Source organism: Haematobia irritans, chromosome 4, assembly GCF_050003625.1.
Source record: "Haematobia irritans isolate KBUSLIRL chromosome 4, ASM5000362v1, whole genome shotgun sequence".
Lineage (NCBI taxonomy): Eukaryota > Metazoa > Arthropoda > Insecta > Diptera > Muscidae > Haematobia > Haematobia irritans.
The window spans coordinates 82,196,575-82,217,952 of record NC_134400.1 but is presented as its reverse complement, the minus strand read 5'-3'; the positions used below and the strand labels follow the sequence as shown (position 1 = coordinate 82,217,952).

The 21,378-nt window shown below is 36.9% G+C and overlaps 2 protein-coding genes and 2 long non-coding RNA genes across 5 annotated transcripts in view; 2 read left to right on the top strand and 2 right to left on the bottom strand.

Moving 5' to 3' along the window:
- The window catches only part of Girdin (protein girdin), a 71,326-nt gene extending 55,514 nt beyond the window's left edge, over window positions 1-15,812 (bottom strand). For both annotated transcript variants that reach the window (XM_075304591.1, XM_075304592.1), the window contains exon 1: window positions 15,267-15,812. In XM_075304591.1, coding sequence (XP_075160706.1) covers window positions 15,267-15,344 — 78 coding nt within the window. In that variant the 5' untranslated portion in view covers window positions 15,345-15,812. The remainder of the gene's footprint in view (window positions 1-15,266) is intronic.
- Window positions 15,813-16,089: 277 nt separating this feature from the next.
- Window positions 16,090-17,254, top strand: LOC142233295 (uncharacterized). Its single transcript, XM_075304175.1, has one exon. It carries the CDS (start codon window positions 16,151-16,153, stop codon window positions 17,252-17,254), a length of 1,104 nt encoding a protein of 367 aa, XP_075160290.1. The 5' UTR covers window positions 16,090-16,150.
- A 50-nt stretch (window positions 17,255-17,304) lies between these two features.
- Window positions 17,305-18,802, top strand: LOC142233607 (uncharacterized). The gene is made up of 4 exons (XR_012721447.1): window positions 17,305-17,577; window positions 17,643-18,005; window positions 18,070-18,401; window positions 18,466-18,802. It is a non-coding gene; the product is annotated as an uncharacterized LOC142233607 (long non-coding RNA).
- Window positions 18,803-20,099: 1,297 nt separating this feature from the next.
- On the bottom strand, window positions 20,100-20,650 carry LOC142235756 (uncharacterized). The gene is made up of 2 exons (XR_012721865.1): window positions 20,395-20,650; window positions 20,100-20,327 (listed from the first exon to the last, which is right to left on the bottom strand). It is a non-coding gene; the product is annotated as an uncharacterized LOC142235756 (long non-coding RNA).
- Between the last annotated feature and the right edge of the window lie 728 nt (window positions 20,651-21,378).

Here is a 21,378-nt window from a genome sequence, read left to right as displayed (position 1 = left end):
AGCAGTTTTGTAAGAGATTCTGGATCCTATTTTAGCCGGTATTTTTTTTTTAGTCTGGCAACGAGGGAGATTGAGTTATTTTCCTTGTTTTGAATTGTCTACTCTTACTGGAGAAATTTGGAGTATACTCTAATGCTCTCTTAGCTTCAAAGTTTTCCCTTTAAGGCATGATTTCGATTTCGAATGTTTCTCCCATACTCTCCTTCTTTCGGACTTTTTATAATTCCCCTGCATATTCATAGAGCCGTTATGATTTTTTTTTAATGCTAGAAAAGAGGACAGAAACATTATTGCAAAACTTAGCGGTTCCCCTTTCGGGTATAAAAGAGGTTTGTACCAGACAAAGCAGGCAGTTCACGTGTTGCTTTTGAACCAGAATGATTTTTTTTTGCGCTGTGCGATTTAACACCAAGTTAATATTAAAAGTACACGTGGGAGTTCTTTTTATTATAAAGAAAAATTAATTACAAGAAAGAAAAATAAATTCTTTTAGATGATTTATGAGAAACATTATCCGATAATAATGGACAATAGAATTCGCCATATAAAACAATGTGACACGCCTTTTCTCAAAATAGGCACAATAAATAAATAATTTTGAAGCAAGTGCGAATGTGAAGGCTGAACTTTAAAAGAATTTGAACTTTCCCACATGCAAAAACAAAAGTGCTACAGTGAAAGCAGGACGATTCAAAGAGCCTCGTTTATTGGCTAATTTAAAACTTTTCTATCCTCATTACCTACCAAAAACATTCAAGTGGTTCATTTTTGTTTTTTCGTAATAAAAACAAAAACCTTTAAAAAAAAAAATAAAAAACAACTAATAAAAGAAAATGAAGTCCTTTAGTTTGCACCAATAATAATCTTCCTTAAGAAAAGCAAATTGTAAACCGTAAATAATATAAAAAAAAAGACAAAAAAAAAAAATTGAAAAGATCATCTAAGTAAAATACCAACAACGATGTCCATGCCCATAAAGTGCTTATAAAAGACGACTTCACTATTAAGCTCAGTATGATCATCCCTGGAATTGGAGCAATGAAACTTCAAGGCACGAAATCTGCAACTCATTTATGTATTTGTAGTAAGTAGTTTTAGAGATTGAAATGTGCATGTGAATATGGTATGGAACAAAATTATAGTATATTTCAAAACGCATATATTTCTAAAATAAACCGAATTATTCAAAGAAAATTATACAAAAATAAAAGGTAGTCTTTAAGAACTTTAATTATTCCAAACCATAATCATATAAATACCATATCAGTATCAAACCATAAGCACCTAAATATACTCGTATCTGACCAGTATCATATAAGTACCAATACGAAAATATCAACAATATTTTCTTTTTATTAAATCAAAGTAATTTTACAAAAATCTGTATTCGGTATACATATGAAATCCTTGTACATTTAACTAATGAATTACTTGAGTGTATATATTAATTTTTTTGTAATAAACATATAACAATGAACATGAATCTTTGAGCGTCCTTCTTTATTGGGAGAGGAAGGCAATATTTGATAGTAACGAAAATGTCTAAACAGTGATCAAATAGAAAAAGGGGTAATCATAGAATGACGAGTGAAATAGATTACCATAGGTGTTAATTAAAATTTTGGGAGGGAAAATTACACTCGAGTGACCAACTTCACCAGGTCACCCTACACTAGATGAGTTGATCATTTTGATTCTATGGTTGGTATGTACGTCATAAATTTATAAAATGTGGCTAAATAAAATTTGTATGGCATGATAATTTTATGATTACGCGGCGTTGAAAAGGGGTCTGAAATCCACGCCACTATTACTAGAGCTAGTCGTTCCCAAGACCTTCATGCCCAGAATCTCTTTTCCGCTAACAATTGAATTCAGTATTTATATCCCCCGCGTAACAAGCTGCATGCCCTAGAGGAAAGCCAAGGGGAAAAAATCGGCCGCCATGGTGGACTACGGAGTTAAGTAATATGAGGAAATCCTGCAGGAAGCTCTTTAACAAAGCAAAGTCCACAAGAGCTCCGGAGGATTGGGACACTTACAAGATGAATCTGAGAGAATATAAACGAGAACTGAGAAGGTCTCAACAAAACTCTTGGGATGATTACTGTAGCAGTATTGAGAATACGTCAGAGGCTTCCAGACTACGGAAGGTACTAGCATCCACTAACACCGCTCCAGGTTTCATTAAAACATCGGAGGGAAATTGGACAACGTCCAGTGAGGAGACGTTGGAGGTACTTTTGGACACACACTTCCCTGGAAATCAGACGGTTGAACCATGTTCCGGCGGTGTAACAGAGGCTCAGCGATCATTTCCTATCGAGGAAATTGTGTCGGAATCTAGAATAAAATGGGCTTTAAATAGCTTTGGACCATTCAAATCCCCCGGACCTGATGGAATTACTCCGGCGGAGTTACAGGCAGTGGCTGAAAGAATTATCCCCTGGTTGACGGTGATATATAAACAATGTGTAAACTTAGCATATATTCCAGAAAAGTGGAGGGAAACAAAAGTCGTCTTCATACCTAAAGCAGGAAAAGCCTCTCACTCGAGTGCGAAGGATTTCCAACCAATCAGCTTATCCTCATTCCTACTTAAGACCCTGGAGAGGATGATAGACATGTATCTTAGAACTAGCGTGGATTCAGGTTTGCTCTCGAAACGACAGCATGCATACTCGAAGGGCAGGTCTACTGAGACCGCATTGCATGAACTGGTCAGCTTTATTGAAAGCTCACTATCTGTCAAAGAATACACAATCGTGGCGTTTCTAGACATCGAAGGGGCGTTCAATAATGTCCATCCGAGCTCGATATTAAATGGACTGAAAACTCTGAATGTTGATCCAGGTATTCTTAGGCTGTTAGACGAACTTCTAATGAAGAGACGTATTTCAGCCACACTAGGGCAAGCAAACATACAAAGGTATGTGAACAGAGGCACTCCCCAAGGAGGAGTTCTATCACCTCTTCTTTGGAATGTTGCTATAAATAACCTTTTGGTTTCTCTAGAAAAAGAAAGGATAAAAGTAGTGGCATACGCAGATGATGTGGCGCTAGCAGTCAGGGGAAAATTCCCATCCACAATCAGAGATATTATACAGAGAACTCTCCGGATGACTGAGAAATGGGCGAAAGATAATGATCTTGGTGTAAATCCAGCAAAGACAGAAATAGTCATGTACTGCAAAGATCGCAAAACTCCCACGGTTAGGCCCATTTCCTTAAGGGGTACTGAAATTCCCTTTGGTGAGTGTGCAAAATACCTTGGCGTTATTTTGGACAGGAAGCTGAATTTTAGGCTTAATATTGAAGAGAGGGCGAAAAAGCCACGATAGCTTTGTACTCGTGCAAAAAGGCAATAGGGAAAAAGTGGGGACCAAGACCAAAAAATGTGCATTGGCTATACACGGCAGTGGTTAGACCTATAATGCTATATGGTGTTGTGGTCTGGTGGCCGGCACTTCAGAAACCGACTTCTTTAGATAAAGTTCAGCGTATGTCGAGCTTATGTATCTCAGGCGCATTTAGTAAGACAGGAACAGACTCCCTTAATGTCATGCTACATCTATTGCCTTTAGACATTTTGGCCAAACAGTCAGCTACAACAACGGCTGTGCGGTTGCGCGAGCTATCGCTGTGGTCGGAAAAAATGTACGGTCATACTTCGGTCCTCAAAGTAATGCCAGATGTGCCTAACGTAGTGGATTACACCCTGGCAAAACCACTTTTCGACAAAAAGTTTGAGACACTAATTCCCAACAGTGAGGCGTGGTGTACACAGACCCCGGGGAATAAAAGATATATAGATTTCTATACTGATGGCTCCAAATTGAATGGACAAGTGGGGTTCGGAGTATATTCTAAAGATCTGGAAATTCGAATAGCGAAAAGATTACCTAATCACTGTAGTGTTTTTCAGGCTGAAATATTGGCAATAAGAGAGGTGGTGAATTGGCTGAGAAGTAATGTTCCAACAAATATTGGCATTAATATATACTCAGACAGTCAACCTGCAATAAAATCCTTAACTCAAAAACGGCCATAGACTGCCGCAAATCTCTCAACGAGATGGCTGAGCAGTACAATATTCACCTAATATGGGTGCCTGGTCATAGGAACATACCGGGGAACTGTGAAGCAAATGTGTTAGCAAGGCTAGGAACTACCTTACATATTCCAGGGGAACTAGAATCTGTTGTTATGCCTCTGGCCACCTGCAAGCTCTTACTGCGTGAGAAGGCTGTTATGATGGCCAATATTCGATGGGAAAATTGCAAGGGTTGTAACGACACCAAGCAAATATGGCCCCATTTAAACTTAAACCGCACACTAGATATGCTAGTGTTCTCAAGGCGTCAGATAGCACTCCTAATATCTGCTATAACGGGTCGCTGCCTGATAGGCGAATTTGCAAAAACTATAGGTGCGAAGTATAATGACTATTGTATAAGCTGTCATGACGTGGAGGAAAAGGAATCAATTAAACACCTCTTGTGTGAGTGTCCTGCTTTTTGTGTAAGGCGTAAGCGAATTTTAGGAGCATATAGCTTTAGATTACTGGCTGACCTGAAAAACGTTTTTTTTTTTTTTTCTCTTTATTTAACTTATATAGTTATTATTTACACTTTCTTTTTTTTATACAAAAATAGATTAAATTACATTAAAATCTCAGTTTTACATATGAAATTAATCTACTTTTAAAAAGAAAATAATTATCAATGTTTTTTAAATCATCTGGCATTTCATTGAACAATTTAAGACCGTTATATAAAAGTAAATTTTGATAGAAACTAGTTGTACTAAAATGCAATCTGAAGTTATTTGTGTTTCTTAAACTGTACGGTTGTACATCTGATACATATGTTATGTAGTTAATAAACTTAACTTAAGCAGTTTGTTAATGTTTTTGGAGCAATCTGGTTGGTTCCACAAAAGTAAATAATAGAGAAGGTTCAGTGGTTAAGACTAGAAGTGCCCATATGTAATAGGTACTTTTAGTTAAATGTGGTATCACAATGGACTGAATAGTCTAAGTGAGCCTGAAATTTAATCGGGCTGCCACTTTAACCTAACCTAACCTAACCTACACTTGACATCCCTGTTTTTACTGTTCATTCTAATGGGAGTTTTTAATAAAACTTTGTTTCGGTGTTTTGCATTTTGGTTATAGAGCCCTGTGTTATCGAAATAAATCAAATTTAGTGTTGTTTCTGCAAGTAGCACGCGAAAATCGATAAAAAATCAAGCGAACTTTCGGACGAACAACGAAAAATTGTAATAGATCTGCATAAAAGTGGAAAATCTTTACGTGAGATCGCAAATTTAATGAAGTGCAGTGCTTCTGCAATACAATATATTATTTCAAAATTCAAAACTTGTGGCCAGTTAAAAAAACAACGTCGAAAAGTTAACCGTTCCAAGCTATCATGGAGACACTGTTCATTCTTTCGCCATCAAATTCGCATCGATCCGACAGTAAATGAGGCATAACTGGCTGTAAGTTTAGAAAAACATTTTAGAATACGTGTTACCCTCCAGACAGTGAGAAATTATTTAAAAAAATATGGATTTAATAGCCGGTATGCTGTCAGAAAACCTATTATCAGCAGGCTTCATAAGCAAAAGAGAATTACATTCTTTAAAAAATACAAAAATGAAGATTTTAACTTCTGGAAAAGAGTTATTTTTACTGATGAGTCAAAATTCAACATCAAAGTATACGATAGGTTAGGTTAGGTTAAAGTGGCAGCCCGATTAAGATTCAGGCTCACTTAGACTATTCAGTCCATTGTGATACCACATTAACTAAAAGTACCTATTACATATGGGCACTTCTAGTTTTAACCGCTGAACCTTCTTGATTATTTTTCTTTGTTGAACCAACCAGATTGTTCCAAAAACATTAGCAGACTGCTTAAGTTAACGTTTTCCAGATCCGCCAGTAATCTGAAGCTATATGCTCCTAAAAGTTGCTTGCGCTTTACACAAAATGCAGGACACTCACACAAGAGGTGTTTAATTGATTCTTTTTCCTCCGCATCATGACAGCTCATACAATAGTCATTATACTTCGCGCCAATAGTTTTTGCAAAATCTCCTATCAGGCAGCGACCCGTTGTAGCAGATATCAGGAGTGATATCTGGCGTCTCGAGAACACTAGCATATCTAGTGTGCGGTTTAAGTTTAAATGGGGCCATATTTGCTTGGTGTCGTTACAACCCTTGCAATTCTCCCATCGAACATTTGCCATCATAACAGCCTTCTCACGCAGCATGAGCTTGCAGGTAGCTAGGGGCATACCAACAAATTCTAGTTCCCCTGGAATATGTATGGTAGTCCCTAGCCTTGCCAACTCATCGGCTTCGCAGTTCCCCGGTATGTTCCTATGGCCAGGCACCCATATTAGGTGAATATTGTACTGCTCAGCCATCTCATTGAGAGATTTGCGGCAATCGATGGCCGTTTTCGAGTTGAGGAACACAGAGTCCAAGGATTTTATTGCAGGTTGACTGTCTGAGTATATATTAATGCCCACATTTTTTGGAACATTACTTCTCAGCCAATTCGCCACCTCTCTTATTGCTAATATTTCAGCCTGAAAAACACTACAGTGATTAGGTAATCTTTTCGCTATTTGAAGTTCCAAATCATTAGAATATACTCCGAAACCCACTTGTCCATCCAATTTGGAGCCATCAGTGTAGAAATCTATATATTCTTTATTCCCCGGGGTCTGTGTGCACCACGCCTCACTGTTGGGGATTAGAGTCTCAAACTTTTTGTCGAAAAGTAGACTCGCCAAAGTGTAATCCACTACGTTAGGCACATCTGACATTGTTTTGAGGACAGAACTGTGACCGTAACCTTTTTCCGACCACAGCGATAGTTCGCGCAACCGCACAGCCGTTGTTGCAGCTGACTGTTTGGCCAAAATGTCTAAAGGCAATAGATGCAGCATGACATTAAGGGAATTTGTTCCTGTCTTGCTGAATGCGCCTGAAATACACAAACACGCCATACGCTGAACTTTATCTAAACCAGTCAGTTTCTGAAGTGCCGGCCACCAGACTACAACACCATATAGTATTATAGGTCTAACCACTGCCGTGTATAGCCAATGCACAATTTTTGGTTTTAGTCCCCACTTTTTTCCTATTGCCTTTTTGCACGAGTACAAAGCTACAGTTGCCTTCCACGCCCTTTCTTCAATATTAAGCTTAAAGTTCAGCTTCCTGTCCAAAATAACGCCAAGGTATTTTGCACAATCACCAAAGGGAATTTCAATACCCCCTAAGGAAATAGGCCTAACCGTGGGAGTTTTGCGATCTTTGCAGTACATGACTAATTCTGTCTTTGCGGGATTTACCCCAAGACCATTGTCTTTCGCCCATTTTTCAGTCATCCGGAGGGCCCTCTGAATAATATCTCTGATTGTGGATGGGAATTTTCCCCTGACTGCCAGAACTACATCATCTGCGTATGCCACCACTTTTATCCTTTCTTTTTCTAGAGTAACCAGAAGGCTATTTATAGCAACATTCCAAAGAAGAGGTGATAGAACTCCTCCTTGGGGAGTGCCTCTGTTCACATACTTTTGTATGTTTGCTTGTCCCAGTGTGGATGAAATACGTCTCTTCATTAGCAGTTCGTCTAACAGCCTGAGTATACATGGATCAACATTCAGAGTTGTCAGTCCATTTAATATCGAGCTCGGATGGACATTATTGAACGCCCCTTCGATGTCTAGAAACGCCACGATTGTGTATTCTTTGACAGATAGTGAGCTTTCAATAAAGCTGACTAGTTCATGTAGTGCGGTCTCAGTAGACCTGCCCTTCGAGTATGCATGCTGTCGTTTCGAGAACAAACTTGAATCGATGCTAGTTCTAAGATAAATATCTATCATCCTCTCCAGAGTCTTAAGTAGGAATGAGGATAAGCTGATTGGTCGGAAATCCTTCGCCCTCGAGTGAGAGGCTTTTCCCGCTTTAGGTATGAAGACGACTTTTGTTTCCCTCCACTTTCCTGGGATATATGATAAGTTGATACATCCTTTATATATCACCGACAACCAGGGGATAATTTTGTCAGTTACAGCTTGTAACTCCGCCGGAGTAATTCCATCAGGTCCAGGGGATTTGAATGGTCCAAAGCTATTTAGCGCCCATCTTATTCTAGTTTCCGATACAATTTCCTCGACAGGAAACGACCGCTGAGCAACTGTGGCACCGCCAGTACATGGTTCAACCGTCTGATTTCCAGGAAAATGTGTGTCCAATAGTACCTCCAGCGTCTCCTCACTGGACGTTGTCCAATTGCCCTCCGATGTTTTAATGAAACCTGGAGCGGAGTTGGTGGATGCTAGAACCTTCCGTAGTCTGGAAGCCTCGGACGTATTCTCAATACTGCTGCAGTAAGCATTCCAAGAGTTATGCTGAGCCTTTCTCAGTTCTCGCTTGTATCCTCTCAGAATCTTCTTGTAAGCGTCCCAGTCCTCAGAAGCTCTGGTGGACTTTGCCTTGTTAAAGAGCTTCCTGCAGGATTTCCTCATATTACTTAATTCCGTAGACCACCATGGTGGCGATGTTTCCCCCTTGGCTTTCCTCTAGGGCATGCAGCTTTCAGTGAGATGTTGAAGGCCTTAGTAATCCGCTCCACTGCGTATTCGATATCTTGCACATTTCTCATATTTGTCTCTGGTATTTCCGGTATCATCATATTGAACGATTCCCTATACATATTCCAGTCAGCTTTCCTTGCATTTGGCGGAAATATGGTCTTGGTGGTATGAACATCAAATTTGAAACTGATGTAGCGATGATCTGAGAAGCTGTGTTCACTTAAAACATGCCACTCAGATATCATTTCATTCAGTTCTTGCGAAGCCAAGGTGATGTCCAAAACCTCTTGCCTGTTTTTAGTGACAAAGGTTGGGACATCTCCCTTGTTGCAAACTTAGTACGCAAAATAAACTCTATTAGCGACTCTCCCCTTGCATTAGTATCACTACTTCCCCATATACTATGATGTGCATTCGCATCGCATCCCATAATGAGTTTCGTCTTTGTTTTCCGTTACTCCTCCACTAAGGTCTTAACGGCATATGGAGGCATCTCCCTGTCATGTCCCATGTAGACCGAAGATACCCAATATTTGCATTTGGCTATTTCTAAACTGGCAACGACAGTGTCTGTATTGCACATTGAAGGAAGCAGAAACAAGTTGAGCTCGTTTTTAGCAATTATACAGGCTCGATTTACATCATTACCACTATACTGCAATAGTTTGAACCCCGGAGTACTTAATTCACATATTTTGTTTTTATAAACATATGGTTCTTGAATAAGAACTATATCTATGTCCCCTTTCATCAGGAGAACTTTTAAGGCAGCACATGCAGCCTTACAATGATGAAGATTTATCTGGAGGATCCGTAGGACCATCGAGATTTTCAACAACCGTCACATCAGCCGCTTCAATCGAGTCATCAAGAATGTCCTCTTCAGAGATATCGGTGACTCTCGCAATAACCATAGGTTCAACTTTGGTGAGTTCTGAGGCAGTAGAAGCCTCCTCACGCATACGGTATCTATCCATGTCTTCAAATGTCTTGGTATCCCCCTCGACTTCGCAAGAGGATCCGCTTACTTCTGATTCAGACAGAGGCTTGTCCATTTCTGAATCCTTTAGCTGATCGTTTTTATACACCTTCATTTGGATATAATGAAAGCCATAACATACACGGCCCTGGGACTTTGCTAGATGTGGCAAAGACTGAGTGTTCAATATAAACACTGCATGCCGTCTTGGCCCATCCACTTCATCCAAACGGCCAACCTTCCAATCAGCTGTTGGAAGATCTGGATTGCATTGTTTCAGTCTATTTAAAATAGATTCAGGGTCAGGAGGGTTTGCAGGTATCCACGCATGTGCTCTTGGTCTAGCCGGTATGTCTTTCTTCTCGACTAACTCTAGAGCAGCTCCTTCCCAAACTTCACCAATTAGTATCAGAGCAGCTTTAAAACATTCTATAGACCTCTGGTCCTCAAATGCGACTAGCTTAAATCGTCCTTGATACCAACCAGCCTCTTGGTGTCGAGGATCTGGGCCGGGAAACTTTTCCAGCACCTGTGAGTAGACGCCAGACAAAGCATTCTCAATTTCCCCCCATTTTTGCTTTGGAACCATACCGTCCAATGCTCCTTTATTAATGATAGCCATCACAAGGCTGTCTTTAGCAACTGAGGCAAACGATCGTTGATCCCTTTTGGAGGATGGCAGCTCATCCGGTGATCGTTCCCTTTTTCCAGCCTCAAGAATTCCTTGAGCCCATTTTAAGGAATCGCTTTGTTTAGCCGACAACGTGCTTGGGTCGACTGATCCTAATTTCTTTAGGATAAACAAAGCATTTCTGCGTTCTTTGAATCTCTTTCGTGAGGGATTACCTCCTTTTGATGCCGTTACCTTGGAAAAGGTCCGACTTGTCAAATTGTCGCCACCTGTCGACCCGTCTACAGGTCGACTAATTGGGCCTAACTCTTGGTCATTGCCCAAATCTATAACTCCAGTCGATACTCGTCCACTGGGCCCTGAAGTTAGCAACCCAGTGGATGTCTTTGAATTTCTCTGCATGGTGGCCTAATATCCCACCACACTTGAAATTCGAAGTAGGTACTTATTACGATGATTTTATCCGCTATTAAAAAACACGTCCGTTCCGTTCGACGGTTGAAATAAGATTACGATGGACGCATAAAAATTTGGCGAGAGAAAAATACATGCTTATCACGCCATAACCTAATTCGTACATTCAAGCATGGTGGGGGATCAGTGATGGTATGGGGGTGCTTTTCCGCAGCAGGCGTTGGAAACCTTAATTTTGTGGATGGAATAATGACAGCAAAGGATTATATAAACATTTGGAAGCAAAACTTGAAACAGAGTGCCGTAAAATTAGGTTTGTCCCAGAACTTTATCTTCCAACAGGACAACGATCCGAAACACACCGCTCTAGATTCCAGACTTTGGATCCTGTACAACTGTCCAAAATATCTTAAGACACCACCCCAAAGCCCAGACCTCAATCCTATTGTGAACCAATGGTCAATTTTTAAGAAAAATTAAAAAAATACGATATTAGAAACGTAAAGGACCTCAAAACAGCATTAAAAACTGAATGGGATCAAATATCCCCAGAATTAACATCCAAACTTGTCGAATCCACTCCAAGATGTCTAAATGCAGTTCTAAAACAAAAAGGATATCCAACAAAATATTAACTTTAGTTATAATATATTGTAAAATATTTTTTTTCATATATGTTATTGTGTACGAATACGGATTTTGTTTCAAATAAAATGAAAAACGCGCCATCTACATTAGAACCCAGCAAAAACTAGGTAACCCCATCTCATTACAATTGACATTACCAGGAGTAAAGCTGTCATTACACGTTGCATTACATTGCGGCGAGTTATAATGACTAACTTGTAATGACAAAAATAAATACTTCTCGGTAATTTTCGAATTGTTATTCTCAAATTTTTAGGCAGTTGTAATTAACGAATTAATAAAATATAATAAATGATGGTACCATTAGGTATAATTATTCAAATAATCGAGCACTTACACAAAAAATCAAAAAGAATATGTAATGTAACGGTAATTCTGAAAAATTTTCCGTTAAGAAATTTTTATCACAAATATTTCATAACAATTGTGTTTAATGATATTATCATATTATGTTTTAAATAAATGCTTTCTTATACCTCATTCAAATTTCAAATGTCATTTTCCTTATAAAAAAGAGACTTAAAATCCTCTTTTAGTAGATTTTGAACCTTATGTGAATTGGCTATTGGATATATTATAACGTAATTCACGAATCCAACTCCCTTAAACAACCTACATTTATTTCTATTTTAAGTGTGAAATTAATTTGCATCTTACTTAGATTATTTATTTCTACAATATTCGTTTCTATTCAAGAAGTGCTCATATTACAGCATTATTCGCCATAGTTTGATCCATTGTAATCGGCGAGAGAAATCAATATTTTCGAGATTTGTTTCCCTTAGACAATAAGTGACTATTTTGCATGATTTGGTATATCTACGAATAAGTGGATTACATATTATGTGATTATATGCTTTAAAAGCACTACTTATTTTATGGCCGAAAGTATGCCTGGGGAGAAGTACTTTCCTCCTAGGACATACGTATGTAAATGAAATCCGAAGCGATGCCAATTAATAAGTGGTTATTAATTTTTAAATAGGCTTACCTACAAGATTACCGGGTAATGAGAGTTTTTGCTGGGAATTGATGCAATACGGTGCCATATTTTTTTGTATGGTTTGTATTTTGCATAAACAATATTAATATGAAAAAGTTTTTGGTTTTGGTATTACACACCTTAAAATTATAGCGATTTTCCTATTTCCTCGCGGGTGTACGAATACGGATTTTGCATACTGTACCTGTAGAAACTTCTAGACCATACAGAAATGTATAAAAGTAATAAATTAATTGATAAAATTAACTTTGTAATCAAGATGGAAGCATTAAGTTAGTTAAGTCAAAATTTGAAATTTTTAATTAAAAAATTAATTGATACAAATTTTAATACAATTTTTAATAAAATTCGGAAGACAATAAAGAAAAGTGATGGAATGTTTTTTTAATTTTAAACTAAAAATTTAATAAAATTTTTAATCAAACTAAAAACACTAACGGTCATTTTCATGTAGCTCCGTTAGGCTTTATCTGCCAGTTAACAGAAAGTAAATTGCAAATATCTTCTCCGCGGTTAATTTTAACTGAAAATTTTTCAGCAGTTAAGTTACTAACTGACATATGGAATATATAGGCAAGATGACAGATATGTCCGTAGTGGGGTTTAAAAGTTCGTTAGCTAACGTAGCACTAACGGAGTTTCATGAAAATTGGGGAAGTCAGTTAAGAAAGTAGTTGCATTTGTAATAATAAAACTAATTGAGTATTGCAATCAACTTAAATTAAATTTTTAATTGAATTAAAAAAAAAATTAATTGAAATTTATTTTGTAATTGAGTATTTCTTATTGTCCAATTAAAACTGTGATTGATACTTTGTGTGTAGATACAATTCTAGGCCAAATAAAAAGTAACACTGATGGGATGTCACAAGGATCTGTCACACTGCCCTTATATATCGTCCGTGTCTCGTGTTAGAGAATGTGCATGTCCTCAATCCGCTTTGGTCCGAGCCAGAAAAGAGGAGAACCCCAGACCATTGAGTGCCTGTTGTACGGACATAATTGATTGATTCTAGAAGACTTTAATTCTCACCCCGAACTTTGGCATACTCTCCTAGGCAACGACCACGAGGGTATAACGTTGGCGGAGAAAATGAATGAATCTACAATATGCATGGTGCACGAGGATGTACCCACCAGAATTGTAGAAGTTCACTCACTGGAATTGCAGTCACCTTAGGCGACGTGACGTTGACTGATCCTAATAGATCCATTTTAATTTATAGAGAATCTTGAGAGCATCCCCGGTCTCCGATTGGATTACACGCCAAAACATCCAAAGCTCAGACCCATGATGGATGGCCCATAAAGAGTTCAACGAACCCAAGCCGTACACCACTCTTGTCCTATTTAAAACATTTAATACGCTCCTTTGGAGGATATCTGTAACACGTTACTGCCGTTAGGTGCTTAGTTATAAGTGCGGACGCCAGTCGCCAATTAAAATGTATATAAATGGTATAAATTATCCGGTAAATAAATCAAAGGCATCCAGTATAATATTTGAGCTATAGCGTTATAACATATTAGCTATATAGCCAATATATATTTGATAGTCTACATTTGGAAAACCATTCTAGGTGAATTATCCAGATAAAACACAGTGGTAGATATTGACCAGAACAAAAAATCAAAAAGATAACATCAGAAGTCTCATGTATAGTATTCGACATAAAACGTCATCAGGTATCGGCTATATATTGCCGATATTGGATAGCTTACATCTGGGAAACATTTCTAAATGAATTAGCTTAAACGCTAGTGGTCGGTATTTTTAGGACAAAAACTCAAATTCTTATAGCATTGGAGAGCCCTAATTAGTCGTTATGTTGGATCCATTAGAATTGGTGAGTGAGGTAATTATTAGAATTTGGTACGTATGGCAATAATGGGCTAATTTTCAAATTCTCGCATATATACAAATAAGTTATTAATTATTAGGTTATCTCGTGCTTTAGATACTTTTATTTATTTATTATTATTTCCTTATCAGGATTGCATGGTAATAAAGTCGAAAGGACGTCCATTAGATTCTGATTACAGTATCTGCACAAGATATCAACACATGTTTATTTTTTAATTCGATGATACAAACAATTCCAATGAGTCAGGTTGGATTATACCGTTATTGTCACCTAAACAATACATTGTGATAACACAGGTGGTGGGAGAACAACTCTTTTATCAATGAAGTGCTGCTCGATTTTATGTTCAGCTCAATGATAAAGAATTTCCAAATGGTGCATCAAATTACTTAGATATCATGGAATTGAAAAACTTGGAAATGTCACTAGCATTGCTGAGAGATAAAACATCGCAAAAATATTGTGGATGTTCGCTTGAAATATGTAATGAACTCATGAGACATTGTATGCAAGGAGGATATGCTAACCATTGTACGATGGCTTCCATCCTGAATTATAACACATATGAAAATACGAGACAGATTTAGCGAGATTACACACCTAGGTTTCAGTGCAATCTTCTGTTGGATACCTCAATTTCTGAGTATGATAGCTCTCATTATTTCTACCAAAAAGGTAAAAAAGAGGTCCTTTATAATTGAGATGAAAATAGAATATGATTGTCTTCCTCTGCTTTGTATGATTTTATAATATAATACTAGACATGTAGCAATAGGTATATCTTGCAATTTTAAAGCGATATGTATATAACCATATAGTCAGTAAACATATATTCGACTTTTTGTGTCGTCAGTCTTAGCTACAAATTTGCCAGGTAGAAAGAGTGTGAACTACATATGACACTTAGCAAGAAGTATACTTGTTCGTTTGGGGGAGCGAACAATCTATAAGTATCTTAGCATATCCATGTAATATACCAACACAGACTCTTTTACAAAATAGGGCTGCTCGGGGATATTAAAGTTCATCATTTTGTATTGAATCTATCTCATCAATCAATACGTCGTGCTAATTAAATATAAGCTCGATATAGACTTACCCATGAGACAAGTGCACCATTAATGAATTCATCTAGTTCATTTGCTGAAACGGTTCCAGCAACGCTAACACCTGCCATGTTCGATGTCTTCGCAGAGACAGTTTACTCGAAAAATACAAGAAAATGTGTAATTTCCGTCATTCCACTAACAAACACAAACACAAATGATGACAACCACCATTGTGGAAAAAATCCACCGAAAATGCCTTGTTCAATACAAAAATTTTTGAAATTTATTTTCACAACTTGTTTTATAGCATGTTAAGTACCGATTAATTTATAGTAATAAAATGAACATGCTATATTCTCTGAATCCAAGTCAGATTTTCAATTTTAATTTGGAACAGTACAAGTAGAACGACACATCAATCAGTCCAATTCACGAGACTACGGAATCACAAGTAAACAAAACTACGATGCACTATAATAGACTGAAATCTAATTTGCCCAACATTACTGGGATGTTTATATTAAATTTTTGTAGCGTTGAATGAAAATATTTGTGCGATATTGAGAAAATAACAACATGTTAATAGTCGTGGTACGAAATTACAGGGTGTATTGGAGATATATTCTCATTACAGGGGGCTTCATAGAAATATTTCTCAATTTATGTACAGTGTTGCATTGATACAATATGGGTCGTATGGGTCGATAAGACGCATAAAGGTGAGTTCAGCTTTCGTGTGTGACGGTTCAAAACTCGAGCGTTTTTCTTTTTTTGGCGGGAGATTTCGCATACTTTTTCATCTTTTCATTAGGACTTTCATCTGCTGTTTTTTCCTTTTTTTCCTTATTGGAAAGAATTTAATTTTATCTTCTCACGTTCAACTGCGTTCTGACTGATAAGTTTGCGCCGTTAAGTGTTTTTACTATTGTCGACGATGTCTGCGGAGGATCCAGGGGATCCTCCACTGGCCAATAGGCCGGCTGGAAGGCCAGGAGTCAAGTCAGTCGCCAAGAGAAATTCTAGTCTGGTCAGGACCACCGACAAGATGAAAGAGAGGAGAATTGAAGGTTGTGCAACCGTAAGAAATGATAGTGCAGGCGCTATTTTGAAAGCTAGTGGGGAAGCCACCATCCATAATAAGACATCTGCGGTGAATTCCAAGGAACCCCAAAACAATTATTGTTATGACGATAGCCATCCCGGCCCATATATGGTCTACGTTGACGTGATTTCATCAGGTGATATCAGACAACCGATAAGTTTGGTGGGTTTGGCCAGAAAGATCAGAAGACTCGAAATACCAGACATCGACGCAGTGACCAAAATGGGTTATGGCAGAGGCAAAGTCACATTCAAAAATGCCACTGCGGCAAACAATTTTGCTAACGATTGCCGGATGCCAGCAAGTGGATACCAGCCAAAGATTTTTTCCCATTTTGTATCTAGAATGGGGGTGGTATACCCGGTAGATACCGATATTTCGGAGGAAGAAATATCCAAGATGTTTAGAAGTGAAGAGACTGATATTTTGAAAATCTTCAGAGTGAAGCGAAAAGAGGGAGATGAATTTTTTCCCACAAAGAGGGTAAAAATACTTTTCAAGGGGCTTGTGTTGCCGGAATATGTTTTGGCATATAACTACGCAAGGATAAAAGTCATGCCACACATCCCATTTTCGCAATGCTTCAGATGTTACAGATTTAACCACTTCGCTAAACACTGCAAGCAAACGGCATCGTTGTGTCGCACCTGTTTTACTGGACACTTGTTTGGAGAAAATTGTCCAACGGGAAATGTCACCTGCACAAATTGTAAGGGGAATCACAATCCGACGGACAGAAATTGCCCAGCTAGGGCCAAGGCATATAATATTAGACGCACCATGACTGTGGAGAATCTTTCCCTTAGCGAGACGAAGACCAAATACCCCACAATCTTTTCCAACCGCTTTTATTTACTTGACGATGACATTGATCAAAGCTTTCCGTCACTACCTAAAAGAGCGACGCGTGAACCAATAAATGTGGCTGCCCAATAAACACAGGATGAGCGTTTTTCAAATGCAACCGCTCTTCAGTTTGAGGGTAAATATCATTTTCAACATAAATTCAACTTGACTTGAAAAAGCTCATCTTCAATTCATCTTCAAATTGTTTGCGAATTACAACCAATTTGGCAAAATGTTGAAAACTTTGAAAATGTGTTGAAGATAATTGGAGAAAACTTTGACAAAACACTACCCTGAAATGCAACGAAAAAACCACATGGTTTTCAATACTACTTTGGACAACAAAGTTCGTGGAAGAAATACAAAAATGTGGAAATTTTTTAATAATCAATTGAAATTGCTTATAATAATTGGTAAGTAAAACTAAAACACGAAATGAAAACTTGAAGGATGTCACTAAACTCAAATCTCTTTGCAGACAACTAAAATATTTGGATGCTGATTCTTGGACACATTAAGAGGCTGGCCGATGAAAAATGGTAGTGGCTTATCGAGAAGAGAAAGTTTCCATAAATCAAAGTGCAACCAAAAAAACTTGGTATTTATGCTTTTCCATATCAACAACTACTGGATGATAATTCGCATCACATCGATAGTTTAATTTATATCGCATCATCGGTTTAAATTTTAATTTGTGAATTGAAATTGCTGGAAATTTATTCCAATTATCTGGCCATCAAGTTCCTGAAAATTGCCAGTATTTTAATAACAACAATTTTGTAATACCAACGTTCTTGAGGAAATCACGAAGTACCTGGTCAGTTGGAAGAAATACAAATTGGTAAGTCAAAATAAAAAGTGAAATGAAAACATAATGGAAATCACAAAACTCGATTGTTTTGCAGAAAACTAAAATCATTGAATGGTATATTCTTGGAAGATGTTGGCCGATGAAAAACCGATGAAGGAAACAACAAAGAAAAGTTTTCAGAAAACTTACAAAGTGCAACCAACTAAAACAAAGTGCAACAATTCCTATATCAAGAACTTCTGGATGAAAATGTGCATCATCGGTTTAATTTGTTATTTTGTGAATTGAAATTGCTGGAAATTTATTCCAATTATCTGGTCATCAAGTTCCTGAAAATTGCCAGTATTTTAATAACAACAATTTTGTAACACTAACGTTCTTGAGGAAATCATGAAGTACGTGGTCAGTTGGAAGAAATACAAATTGGTAAGTCAAAATAAAAAGTGAAATGAAAACATAATGGAAATCACAGAACTCGATTGTTTTGCAGAAAACTAAAATCATTGAATGGTATATTCTTGGAAGATGTTGGCCGATGAAAAACCGATGAAGGAAACAACAAAGAAAAGTTTTCAGAAAACTTACAAAGTGCAACCAATTAAAACAAAGTGCAACAATTCCTATATCAAGAACTTCTGGATGAAAATGTGCATTACATCAATTTACATCCCGTCATCAGTTTGATATTTTGTGATTTCCTCTTGCTGGAATCTATTCTAACACACAAGCCAGCAAGTTCCTCGATAGTAAATATTTCAAATTGCCAGCATATTAATGACACCAACATTATGGAGGAAATGGAATTATACATGTAAAAATGTTTAAGATATTTAAAGTTGTATTCATAGTTTTATTTATTAATACGTTTAATAAGATAATTACATTTTGATTGGTATAATATTATTATTTTCATATATTATTAATGTTATTTTTAAGACTATTATATTTGTTAACGAAAAAATAATAAAATTTACAAAATCCCTAGAAATTTAGTATTGACTTTCAGTTAGAACTAGGATTGACTTTCATACAAATTGTGGTTTGAAAGTATTCGCAACAATGCTAGTTTTTTATTTTTCTCACATTGAAAACTGTTTGAGAAATTATTGAGTAGCGATGCACTTCAATTTGAGGATTACAATTGAGAAATTATTGCTATTGTGTTGAATTTTACTATTGAGGGTAATGTCTGTTTTTTGTTGAGAACGCGATTTTCTCAACAATTTCTCAACTTGAATATTACCCTAATCCTTTGAAAAAATGTTTGAAAAATTATTGAATTTTAGTATTTTTCAAACGTTTGTGTTTATTGGGTGGTAACAATGTAAGTGAGTCCGCAAGATTTATCCACTCGCAACAATCATTTGCAAGAGTCGCCAGGGTTAACCAAAATAAGTTACGAGAGGAGGAAAACGCCCGGAAATTGCGTGAAAGTCATCAAAGAGCTCTCGACGAAGAGGCGACTTTTATCTCCCCGAATGGTGCTGCTTTGGATTTTATGTCCCGCAACAAGGTATCTGATTTAGAGAAAACGCTTAGTGAGGTCATTAAAAAAGTAAATACGTTTATAATATCATCAAACAATTTGGATTCGGAACAGAGAAATACCCTTAATTTCATTCGTGAGGAGATAAACAAAGGGCTTATAGAAATGGACATGGAGAATATCATGAAGGCAACAGGTCCAAATGAATCTTTGGACGTGTAATCATTTTGTATTTTCTTTTTATAATGAAAGTGTTACAATTTAATATTCAGAGTTTGCTTCACGAGAATAATAAGGAACTTTTAGAACTGTATATGGAAAGGAATAATGTGGATGTGGCGCTTGTGTGTGAGACGTGGTTGAAAGACGGCTCGTCTTCGAATATTTGTAATTTTAATTTAGCGTATACCCTGCCAACATTTTTTGAATTTGGGGGCGCTTCTGAGAATCCCCAGTACGTCGAAAACAATCATATACGATATCAAAAACTCGTCGGAAAAGCGCCGTCACTATTGAGAAGTTGTACCACGCCAAGTTACTACAAAAAGGTTTCGCATGAGTGCAATTATTAGGTGCCTTTATAGATCAATTTAGAACGACGCCAATAAGAGACCCTCCAAACAATCAGAAAAAGCACATTTTAAGATAGTGGTAAAAGAATCATTGTGGTCGAGTAAAACACGTTTGTTTAGATATTTACTAATTTGATTAATCATTTAAAAATTCTTAAAAATATAACATTTATACCACTATCACATCACATTTAACATAATTTTTTGCATTAATGATGATGTAGAGTTACAAGTAGCGAGTTACATGTTGCAGCGTCTATCAGCCAGTGTTTTTATTCGATGGAGGCAGCGTCTCTGTAAAATATTTGAAAAACAATCACTTTATTCCATTTGGAAAATCAAAAATTGTTCACCAATATACCTTTCACAATTTTAAGCGTAAAATCTATGTTTTCAGAACTTTATTTTCGTTTTTATTTAAATAAAATATAACAAGCTGGTTGCGCTTGGCGTTTCACAAAAAATAAAATGGCTTTTGTAAAAGTAGTGATGGCAAAATACATGTATGAAGTACATTTTGTACTTTATGATATGCTGCCCCCATCACAGTAGGATGGTTGTAGTGACATTTACGAGTCTGTGGTAGCGATGAAGATGAAATGGAACTTTGAAATGCTGGCAGGGTAGGAATCGTCCAGACGGTTTCGGTGGTGTCGGCATTTATGTGAAAAGGGACATTGCTTATTCCATAATTGATTTTGATTTTGATGCAGAAGTGATTGGTATACGAACCATTGGCGTAGCTAGGGGGGTGCTGGGGGGGCTATGCCCCCCCAGAATAGTTCTTGCCCCCCCCAGAATAATCAAAGCTACAGTTGTTTTATATTTTAATTCAAGCTTTGCGATGTGTTTAATCCAATTAAGATTGTGGCAGATAGAGTATGTTAAGCATATTTTTTAGTATTGATATTTACATTACAACTAAAAACACGTAATAAAAACACTAAAAGGAAACTTGAGACGCACATTTTCAAAAATAGTCAATTTATAACTACGTTGATTAAAATCATAAATCGTCACATGCCCAATTTACCATCTAAAATCGTCAAAATCACGAAAAATCCACAGAGTTGGCACCGCTGCTCTCGACAGTTGCTTCGTTGTATTCTGTTCTCAGAGAATTTTTAAAAACTAATCGAAGATAGACGTTTTATAATATTCAATTTATTTTTTGCCTTTTATTTAATTTTTTATTCTTAGTATTTTTTATACACGATGAATATATTAAGTTTATGTTTTGCTTTATGATTTCTAGTCCTGTTTTAAAACACACATTTTAAATAAAATTTAAAAATCATATGTTTGTTGTCTTGAATTAAAAATAAATAACAAACAATATTTTTCA